We start from the raw sequence: 12,356 nt of genomic DNA on the forward strand, positions 1-12,356 counted from the left end.
TCATATAATGATAAAGGGACCACTACAGGAGGATATTACACTTGTTAACATATATGCACCCAATACAGGGGCAGCTAAATATCTAAAGCAAATATTAACAGATAGAAAGGGAGAAATTGACAAAAATACAATAATAGTAGGAGACTTTAACAGCCCACCAACATCAATAGACAGATCATCCAGACAGAAAATCAAAGAGGAAATAGTGGTCTTAAATGATACAACAGACCAGTTGGACTTAATAGATATCTACAGGCCATTCCACTCAAAAACGGCAGAATACACATTCTTTTCAGGTGCACATAGAACTTTCTCCAAGATAGATCACATGCTAGGCCACAAAATACATCTCAACAAATTTAAGAAAACAGACTATACTCTAAAGCTATAGTAACCAAAACATCATGGTACTGGTACATAAATCAATGAAACAGAATAGAGAGTCCAAAAATAAACCCACACAGTAATGGTCGATTAATCTACAAAAAAGGAGGCAAGAATATATGGAGAAAAGACAGTCTTCAATAAGTGGTACTGGGAAAACTGGATAGCTACATCTAAAAGAATAAGATTTGAATATTTCCTCATTCCACATACAAAAATAAACTCAAATTGGATTAAAGTTCTAAACGTAAGACCTGAAACCATAAAACTCCTAGAAGAGAACATAGGCAGAACACTCTTTGACATAAATCACAGCAACATTCTTTGTAGATCTGCTTCCTAATCCAAAAGAAATAAAAGCAAAAATAAGGAAATAAGAGCTCATTAAATTTAAAAGCTTTTGCACAGCCATGGAAACCACTGACAAAATAAAAATGCATCTACTGATGGGAGAAAATATTTGCAAGTGATATGACCAATAACGGGTTAATATCCAAAATATAAAAACAGCTCACATAACTTGGTATCAAAAAAACCAAACAACCCAATTAAAAATCAGGCAGAAGCCTGAACATTTTTCCAAAGAAGATATAAAGATGGCCAACAGGCACATGAAAAGATACTCAACATTGCTAATCATCAGAGAAATGCAAATCAAAACAACAGATATCACCTCATACCTGTCAAAATGGCCATGATCAAATAGAAAACAAATAACAAGTGTTGGCAAGTATGTGGAGAAAAAGGAATCCTTGTTGTATACCATTGGTGGGATTGCAAATTGGTGCAGCCACTATGCAAAACAGTATGCAGCTTCCTCAGAAAACTAAAAATAGAACCACCATATGACCAGAAGAAAATGAAAACTAATTCAAAAAGATACGTGCACCCAAATGATCATAGCAGCATTATTTACAATAGCCAAGATACAGAAGCAATGTCAGTGTCCATCAAAAGATGAATGGATAAAGAAGATGTGGTACATATATACAATGGAGTACTACTCAACCACACACAAAAAGAATGAAATTCTGCCATTTGCAACAACGTGGATAAACCTACAGAGTATTATGCTTAGTGAAATAAGTCAGACAGAGAAAGACAAATACACTGTGTTGTCACTTATATGTAGAATCTAAAAAATAAAACGAATGTGTATAACAAAATTAAGACAGATTCACAGATATAGAGAACAAACTAGTGGTTACCACTGTGGAGAGGGAAGGTGGGGAGGAGCAAGATAGGGGAATGGGATTAAGAGATACAAACTACTCTGTATAAAATAAATAAGCAACAAGGATATATTATTGTACAGCACAGGAAAATATAACCACTACGTTGTAATAACTTTAAATGGAGTATAATCTATAGAAATACTGAACCACTAAGTTCTGAAGATCTTACTACAGAACAGAGTGCTCAGAGCTAACAATACTGCATTGTATACTTAAAATTCTTCTAATAGGATAGATCTATACTAAGTGCTCTTACTAAAAAATAACAATAATTAATAGTAACAACAAAAAGGGGGTGAGAGGAAACTTTGGGAGGTGATAGTTATTATGTCATGGCTTTGATGGTGGTGATATACTTACAGGTGTACACATCCCCAGACTCATCAAGTTGAGTATATTAAATACACACAGCTTTTACATGTCAATTATACCTCAATAAAGCAATTTTTATAAAAGATACATCTGCTGGTGGTGTGGTTATTTGATGAGAATAAGAGAAAGGAAATAGGGCTACTGGTTGAAGGGATATGACAGTACATTCTTGTGAGAGATTCTGATGGCTTAGAGAAGAATGATGGCAACAGTGATGAGGGATATAGGCCATCAAGGAATATAGTAAGGGATGGACTGAAGTGGAGAGCGAGGAAAATGAGAACAAAGGTAATAACTGGGTAATAATTGGAGAAAATGAGTCCGTTTTATTTTTAAGAGTTATGAAGATATTAAAATGATTAATAATTTGAACATCCTGAGTTTTAGAAGCTGACACTACAGCTTCTCTCTCCACAAATCCAGTATTTTTTTCTGCTCAGCGACAGCAACAGCTCCCCATTTCTGTTTTTGTAGCATGCTACATGCTCGCTGATGATTTAAAAAGCTACTAGATTTGTTGAGTAAGCATTATGATTGTAGCATCATCTAAAGCAAATACTCATAGCCAGGTCTTTCTTGAGTCTGTTAGTAATAGCTACAGAATTGTGTACATCTTTAGGATTCTTCTCATAATGAAACTTTTCAAGACATTTAGAGTAGTAGTAGAGAAATACCCTGTATACACTTCTTAGTTCCTTTCCTTTTACTCAGAAGCACAAACTCTCCCTTAATTCAGTTCAGGTTAGATTAACACTGTTGATCAGGCATCAACTATATGCCAGGGGCCGTGTTAGACTCTAGGGAGACAAAGATGAGTAAGACAAGTTCCTGTTCCTTTGATATCAGGAAAGAGAATGCAGGACAGCTGATTGTGCCTCAGACAGAAAGGGAAGGGAAGGTTCCTGAAAGAGGTGATACCTAAACTGAGTTAAAAGAGTGAAAAAAACAAAAACAACCCAATCACATAACTGGAGATGGCAGGATGTTTTAAGCTCAGGAAATAGCCTGAACCAGACAGGGACGCCTAAAACAGCATGTTGTGTTTATAAACTACAAGAAGTTTGAGACCAAAAATGTTAGGTGGGAATATCTGACACTGAGGCTGGAGAAGTAGGTGCCGAGGTGGGAAGCATGGGCAGGAACACAGCAGAGAGCTTTACAACCCGGCTAAGGACCTCGTCTTCGTAGGTGGTGAAGAGAAACAATGAAATGTTTTGAAGAGTGTGACAGGAGCACAGTAGCATTTTCATGTAGGGGGGAATTATTTTATCTTGGAAACAGGCAATACAGCATTTATTAAGCAGAAAAGCAGGAGAAAATATGAGGTAAGTAAAAAAAAGGAGGAGGAGGACCAGAGAGAGGAGGACGAGACACAAAAATCTTGCAGTGCGTCCACTCGTAGACAAACACTTCTTCTATTTTGTATCTGTATCTCTAGATTTTTTTCTTTTTAGATTATTATTGTCCACATGGCCTCAGCCCACCATGGGGACATTTCAGCGTCTCAGACTAATCATGAATCCAAAGAGAAACGCTCCAAATGTCAAATATGTTTTATGTAGAGTTATAATAACTGCTTTAGTATGCTCTCAGCTCTGAGCCCTACCGTTACCATGACAACCTTCACAGCAAAGGCAAGGTTGATGAAGTTGTTCTGATCCAGAAGCTTTGCCTTGCTATTTGATGCTTTAGATTTTTTAATATCAAATAAACCACAGCCTTTGTGCATACTCTCTTATACATTAGAAACATTCATTTACCTAAATTTCATATTTCAATATAACTTGTTTACCCTATGTATACACTTACGGGGTCATAACCAGCCCAATCCACAGAGGCTTCTGGGCCTCAGAAGAATCTGTCAATAAACAAAAGGGAAAAAGGAAAATCATATTTTGCCTTTCATTGTTATTCTGCCTTGGTGTAATATCACTAGTACAAAATGTAGGAAGCAGGTTAAAGAATAGCTGCCTAGCTCTCTCAAACTATATTGGGCTATTAAATCTTCATTTGATTAATATTTGACCCATCTACTCTCATCTCTGCATTCTGGAAATTATTAATGCTTCCTCCTTTTATCTCTTTTCATGAAAGTATACATATGCCATATATTCATATATTTTATGAGATCATACCGTACATCATTTTTGTAATTGCTTATTTGCAAATTATTTTTTACCCAATAGTATACTATGAGCCATTTCCGTGTCATTTTTTTAGCTACAATATTTTCCACCACAAGGACAGTTTTCTCTATCCAAGGATATTTTGAACATGCTGGGGTTTTCTTCATTCGTTTTTTTCTATTATAAACAACACTGCAATGAGAATCTCCTTAATTATTCCCACATGTGTGCATTTCCTTAGTATAAATGTCTAACTTGGAATTATTATACTGCAAGCGTTACTTTACTCGCAGCATTATTAACCTCCTCCACGCAACACGCCACTCTAATTCTCACTACAAGCGGCTAAACTCATTATGTGTTTTGCCTATAAAACTTTGTCCCAAACAGAAATAAAAATAATCCTTTATTGAACACTTACTCTGTGCGGAACACTAAATTAATTACTTTACCTGTATTCACTTATCTTCAAACCAATGCAATGAAGTAGGTACAGTTATTAGCCTCATTTTACAAATGAGGAAACTGAGGCACAGAAAGATTAAACTTGCCCAAGTTTACGCAGCAGGAACTAGTTTCAAAGTAGGTAGTGTGGCCCCAGAACCTGTGCTTTTCAGTCACTGGACTTTACTTGTCACGATTGGCTACTTCTCATCATTCAGGCTTTGTATAAAATGTTACCTCCTCATAGGCCTTCCTAGACCACTGTTACTAAAGTATTCCATCATCAAAAAGTCTACAAATAATAAATACTGGAGAGGGTGTGGAGAAAAAGGAACCCTCCTACACTGTTAGTGGGAATGTAAATTGGTGCAGCCACTATGGAGAACAGTATGGAGGTTTCTTTAAAAACTAAAAATAGAGCTACCATACAATCCAGCAATTCCACTCATGGGTATAATACCTGGAGAAAACCATAGTTCAAAAAGATGCATGCACCCCAGTGCTCATTGCAGCACTATTTACAATAGCACTATTTACAATACATGGAAACAATCTAAATGTCTATCAACAGATGAATGGGTAAAGAAAATGTGGTATTTATACAATGGAATATTACTCACCCAGAAGAAAGAATGAAATAATGCCATTTGCAGCAACATGGATGGACCTAGAGATTATCATACTAAGTGAAGTAAGTCAGACAGAGAAAGACAAATACCATATGATGCTGCTTGTATGTGGAATCTAAAAAAATGATACAAATGAACTTATATGCAAAATAGAACAGACCCACAGACATAGAAAACAAACTTATGGTTACCAAAGGGGAAAGGAAGGGTGAGAGATAAATTAGGAGTTTGGGATTAACAGATACGCACTACTATACATAAAATAGATAACCAACAAGGACGTACTGTATAGCACAGGGAACTATACTCAATATTTTATAATAACCTATAATGGAAAATAATCTGAAAGAAAAAGATATATATGTATGTATAACTGAATCACTTTTCTGTACACCTGAAACTAACAACATTGTAAATCAACTACACTTCAATAAAAGAATAAAATAAAGTATTTCCTAGCCACACGCTATTATCATGTTGCTCATTTACCACTTGCCCTGCCTCGCCCCACTGCCCCACATCTAGTCTCCAACGAATAAATAATGAACATGCGCCAACATTCATTTAACCTGTTAGTAAGAAGCAGGAAGACAAAATAAATTGTCCCAACAGCATTAAGGAACAGAACTTTACACAGTCAGCCAGGAAAGGAATACCAACATAAGACTACTGAGTTAGATATAAGCCTGGTGAGCTTTTCACAGCCCAATAAACCATATCAACTTTGGTTCAACTTTTCTAAAGAGGCTGCAGAATTACAACATTTTGTCAATGTCTGCAGGTTAACCGATGATAACTATATAGGGCTTTAAATTCTGCACCTTTGTTGTAAATTGTTGGTCAAATGTACAGCAACGTTCTCCAAGAAAGCTCCATTAGTATCAAACAGGCTTATTAAAAAAGGCTTTGGCATAATATCAAAAAGTCAAGAAATTGTCATTCTGCCTTTTTTCCAAGTTTGAAAAAAAAATTTTTAAATAGAACAAGAGCTCTATTCTTCCTATACAGAGAGGATTGCTTATTGGCTTGTCATCTTGGACCTGGAGCTCAATGTAGCACCCATGAGAATTGGGTTGTCTCCATTCAGCAGTAGAGGGGAGTGATGGGGGAGGATTTTTTTGGTAAGCATGAGCATCTTAGAAAGTTTACCTTAGGAAATAAGGTACATGGGGGTTCTAGGCAACCCAAATGGAGTAAGGTAGTGGGCATTTGCAGTTCTGAGCAGACAAACTCAAATTGCTCCCTTGTCTTGATAACAAAAATCCCAATTTCTTCTGTCTGGAATGATCTTTGCCCAGTTAATCAGATGTCTTGCTCCTTCAGCTTCTTCACATATTTGCTCCAATGTCACTTCCTCAGTGAGGATTTTCTGGAACCTCGTAATTACAATTTGAAATCTTGGGCTTCCCTGGTGGCGCAGTGGTTAAGAGTCCGCTTGCCAATGCAGGGGACACGGGTTCGAGCCCTGGTCCGGGAGGATCCCACATGCCGCAGAGGCTAGGCCTGTGTGCCACAACTACTGAGCCTGCGCTCTAGAGCTCGCGACCCACAACTACTGAAGCCCGCGCGCCTGGAGCCCATGTTCCACAACGGGAGAGGCCACCACAGTGAGAAGCCTGTGCACCACAACAAAGACCCAACACAGCCAAAAATAAATAAATAAAATTTCAAATCTTGGTGGGGGGCTGGTGGTGGGATGAACTGGGAGATTGGGATTGACATATATACACTAACATATATACACTAAACTAATATGTATAAAATAGATAAAAGTTCAATGGCCCACAATTTTTACTTAATGTATTACATGAAATTTTCCCTATGACAATAAATATCCTTCTAAAATATGAAACAAAAAAATAAAGTAAAATTTCAAATCTCCACCAGCACTTTCCAGTACTCTTCCATACACTGCTTTCCCCATAGCACTATTGCCACCTGAATTGGTATACATATTTGTTTCCTAGGGCTACTGTTGTTACAGTATTAATTTGTTAATTAATTAAAACTTAACTAATTTGTTAATTACAACAAACTTGATAGCTTAACACCACAGATTTATTTTCTTACAATGATGGCGGTCAGAGGTCCAAAATCTGGTGCCTCCTTTGAAAGTTGTAGGGCAGAATCTTTCCCTGCCTTTTCCAGTTGTTGGTTGGTGGCTCCAAGCTTTCCTTGTTTTATGGCATCATAACTCCAGTCTCTGCCTCCATCTATCTTCACATGGCCTTTCCCTCAGCCTTCTCCCCTTCTCTCTCTTAAAGGAACATGTCATTGGATTTAGGGTCCACCCAGATAATCCAGGATGATCTTATTTGGAGATCTTTAATTTAATTACATTTCAAAGACACTTTTTTCCAAATAAATTCACAATCACAAGTTCCAAGTTGAGGATGTGGACATATATTTTGAGAACCATCATTCAACCCACTATATTATGTATGTATGTATATATGTATTATAAATGTAAAAATACATTGTCTGCTATCTGTTCCTACCTACGAGGGTGACAAGTTTTTGTGTTTTGTTATTGTTATATCCCTATCACTTGTACCTAGTACATAGTAGATACTCAATAAATACTAGTTGAATGAGCTAATTAATATAGTCCCTTTAAAAATATACTGCATATATAAGTAATTTTTTTTATTTGATGAAGCTTCTTATAAGCTTGGTTGATTATAACTAATCCTGAGGGATTATAATTAAATCCTGCTAAAACTGACTACCAGAGTTCATATTATGGTTACCTAAACCCACGCAGGCTGGCTCAAAACTTATCACTTGCTTTATGCATCTCACCTTACAAATAGCTCTCTTCTGTGTGCATTTATCCATTACACTGCTATTAAACATCTTCTCTCTGCTGAGGCTGATTCCCATCTTGGTCTGATCTGTACCGTCTACTTTTCGGAGGCCATGCATTTAGATATTCTTCTCACAAAGAGGTCAAGGCTACATTTTGCTGATTCCCATCTGCTCTTTGAAACACAATAGAATTTATGAAGAAATTCTACTTCCATGCTCTCCCTCATTCAGACACTTCTGAAAATAATAAAGAAACAAGCATCCCCTTCTATTGGGAGTCTCCCAGCTTATATACACGAAGCTCAGGCAGTGTGGACAGTTTCAGACAGGTCGAGGGCACAATCTTCCCCACCAGTTTCCTCGTGTAAACCCTCACCAACCTTCAGCTTGCTTAGGTCTCACGCGGGTCAACGTTTTTAACAATCAAGATCTTTTGCATCATGCCAGGTGATCTTCAAGACCACTGCGTAAAGGAAGCAGCGTAAGCATCATTATTCCTATTTTACACGTGAGGAATCTGTTTCAGAGAGTTTAGATGGTTTGTTCCAGCTCACATGACAGAAATATACCTGGGACTAAAACTCAGATTGTCAGCAACCAGTTGGTTGTTTACACCCCTCATTTACTGATTCCTGCTAAAGACGTCTTTGCCTGTTTTTCCGTGTACACATTTCATAGCCCTATATGACTGTACTGCTATGTTTTGGATCATCTGAATTATCTCAAAAATAATCACTTATCTTTATATGTTTGGGTTTTAAATGGAAATACATTTATAACCACTTCTTTATGTATGAAGGGACCAAAATATGTTCTAGGAGCAAACATTCAATCATTTCCATTGTAAGAATCATTTCCTTTTGCATCTTTATTCTCTGAAGAGGTTTGCATCTGACCTTTGTTTCTTCCTTTCCTGAGAAGTATACTTCACGTGTCCACTTTTATTTTATTAACAGTTCTCTAGATATAGTAATTGATTATTCCAACCACATCCCTGCACAACTGGCTTCCACACTAGGCTTGCTAAAGAAGCATGTTTCCTCTCTGGGGAGATCCCATGAGCTAAGAAAGGACCTAGGGCTTAGAGTGAGCAGATCTGGGTTTTGACCTCTGTTCCCCACTGTCTGTGATTATTCATTATTTACTTCCTTCTGTTCTGGAAGTTTGTAAAATGAAGCAAAGAGCCCACCTAATGGCTCTTACTTCAGAAGAAAGAGAAAACGTTCTTCAAAGTATTGTTTGTGAAAGAGGATGCAAATTATAAAAGCCATTCTGTTTTAAACTGCTCTAATGGAAGACTTAAACTACTGACATCAGCATGTTACATTGAATACAACTTAAACTATAGCTCCCTTTGCCATTGTCAGAACTATGAATCAAGAGTGGGCATATCCATGTGCCCTTCTGCAGGTGTGTGGGCTCATTTTATCAAAAAGGTAAGGCGTACATGGGTAGGGTGTCAGATAAACAAGTAAGAGAGTTGAGAGACACTGTGGTATAGGACGAAAATCTGTCAATTCCTAAGACTGGGCGAGTTATTTGTATATGAGGTGAGGGAGTGAGCCCAGAGGAAGTAAAAGAAAACTGAAGAGGAATGAGGGAACACTGGGATCAGAAGAAAGGAGGACTGTGAGGGCAAGCTTCCGTTAGCAAATAATATATGAGATGATATTTATTTATCAGCTATTATGTGCTCATCCACTAGAGGATACAAATAAACATACTGTGACATCTAGGAGGGAAATATGAAATTCAACATAAAACAACTGAATAAGTTATATAAGAAGACAAAATATCATTGAAAAAGATCCAGTTCACTTACGGATAACAGAAAGCACTCCAGCTGTTTGAAGCAGAAAGGTACTTAATGCAGGGAAATTGGTGGTTACAAAAAGTGCTGAAAGGCGGAGAGGAACAGTCTCTAGTCTCTGCCACCAAGACTGACTCCTGGCATAACATCCAGAATGGACTGTTGAAGCAGCTGCTACCTCTGTCTCAGTCAGGAAACTGAGAAGTCAGGAAGCTGTCACCAAATCTGTTACCCCCGAGTGTTTAATGCTTGCTAGATAGAACAGCTAATTCATATGCTGCCATCTCTCTCTCCCACTTAACTCAGGAATTTACTCACAGTCTTAGAAACCCCATTTTGGATCAGAGCCAAAGGGAATTCTCTGTTCAAGGGGTATGCCCTTAGAACACAGATTGATGCAGACCTCAGGACATAGCCAAGAGCCCGTGGTTAATGTGGATGTGGTGAGGTCACATTAACGTGAGTAATATCCAGGTGAGGCATTAAAGGAGAAAGGATGGAGGACAGAAGAACAGGCACCAAATCAAATTACTTCTTTCTAATCAATTGTAACAGACTAGCCAGATCGGATGGCCTGGCAGTAAGCCAGTTTCTTCAGAGCCTCTCTGACCTCTCGGTTCCTTAGACAATAAATGAAAGGGTTAAGAGCAGGGGTAACAATGGCATAGAAGATGGAAATAACTTTGTTCATGTTGAAAGCATGAATGGCTCGGGGCCAGACATACATGAAAATAGTAGCTGAATAGAAGATGGTGACCACCACGAGGTGGGAGGCACGAGTAGGAAACGCCTTCTGCTTTCCTGTGGGCATGTGTAGGATGGTGGCCAGAATGCATCCACAGGACAGGACAGTGGGGCGGGGGAGGAAGATGACCACAGCCAGGACAAAGTCCACCAATTCAGCTGTGGACATGTCTGTGCAGGAGAGGTTAAGTACTGGAGAGATATCACAGAAGAAATGACTGATGCCATTGGGGCCACAGAAGCTGAGGCAAGAGATGAAGTAGATCTTAGCCAAGGAGATGCCAAAGCCGTTGGTACAGGAACCAAGAGGCAGGAGGAAGCAGAGCCCATGGCTCATAATGGGGGGGTAGTGCAGTGGGCGGCAGGTGGCCACATAACGGTCACAGGCCACAGCAGCCAGGAGCACACATTCTGTGCACGTGAGTGCAATGAAGAAGTAAAGTTGTATCATACAGTGAGTGAAGGAGATGCTGTTGCTCACGGACCAAAAACTAAACAGCAACTTGGGCACAGTCACAGAGATGTACCAGGTCTCCAGGAAGGACAGGCTGGCCAGGAGGAAGCACACAGGCTTGTGCAGTGGCAGGTTCTGCTGCACCGACAGGATGATGATCACATTTTCAGCCACTGTCAGAATACAGGCCACGAACACGCACACCCCAGTTCCCAGCAAACCCCACCAGAATGAACCTGGTGACCCGTGTCTGGTTCTCCACTTCCATATTGGAGACACAGGGCTTAACTCTCCTGGGGGAAAAAATCACTTGGTCAGACTTCCATCTTTTGCCTTCTCTGACTAGTAGCAACAGTAACAGATATCATGTTTTGATAGTATATTATAGGCTAGATCACACACTGGGTACATTATGCACATAATATACTTTGATTCTCACACAGCCTCTTTATACATGTTATTATACCCATCTTAGTAATGAAGAAACTGAGCTTTGGAAAGGTATTAAGTTACTTAACCACATTCCCACTGGCAGCAGGGCAGGAATCACATTCAAGTCCAAGTCTAAACAACATGCTCTATCTAATATTCTACACTGCCCTTCACAACCACACCCAAATTAAACAGTATCAAACCACCATGTTCCATGTTACCACTGCCAATTCTAAAGGATACACCTGGCTTTCTTGGCCTTTCATCCACCCAGAGCTCTGGAAATTCTACCTTTACAATTCATTTATCCTTCACATACCAATACTTTTTTCCCTCTACAATCCATGGAGGCGGAGTGAAACCTGTCATATTCTGTGAGGTGCATGAGAAGGTGCGATGAGGAGAGTTAGGCTTTTCAGTATTAAAAACCTGGACCTCAGTCAAGTACCAGGTTTGCCCATAGATTGCGATATGAACCTTGAAATCTTATTCTCTCTGAAACCCAATTTCCTCTTCTGCAAATGTGAATGTTAGTATTTATCTAGCTTATGTCAATGTGGATCAAAACCCAAATGAAATAATATAAATAAAATTTTATATAAACTCTAAATGACAGTAAGTGTGAAAGGGCTCTTACCCCATATTAGGGCATTAAAAAGGAGGGATGGACTAATAGTAGTGAGGAGAGTAACTGCTATGGGCCAAGCAGAATGGTGAGCTTCCTCTTGGGGAGATTTAAGTCCTTGGGGCCGGAGGTGAGAGTCTCTCGGAGGAGATTTTTTATAAGATAAGCAAACAATAAGAAATACATAATAAAATATGAGACATTTTCTACAAAGGTTAAAAAACTGAACACGATACTCATGTGATTGGGGAAGGTCTCTCTGACCTCTGGGGAGGTAACATTAAGAGAGAGAA

The 12,356-nt window shown here is 38.7% G+C and overlaps 1 protein-coding gene across 1 annotated transcript; it reads right to left on the minus strand.

Annotated features, from left to right (window-relative positions):
* Positions 1 to 10,364: 10,364 nt before the first annotated feature.
* Positions 10,365 to 11,274, minus strand: OR6B1 (olfactory receptor family 6 subfamily B member 1). Its single transcript, XM_024758015.1, is given in 2 exon segments — positions 10,365 to 11,202; positions 11,204 to 11,274. Coding segments are annotated over 2 exon segments (909 nt in total).
* Positions 11,275 to 12,356: the final 1,082 nt, after the last annotated feature.

This window comes from Neophocaena asiaeorientalis, unplaced genomic scaffold (assembly GCF_003031525.2).
Source record: "Neophocaena asiaeorientalis asiaeorientalis breed wild unplaced genomic scaffold, Neophocaena_asiaeorientalis_V1.1 scaffold206, whole genome shotgun sequence".
NCBI lineage: Eukaryota > Metazoa > Chordata > Mammalia > Artiodactyla > Phocoenidae > Neophocaena > Neophocaena asiaeorientalis.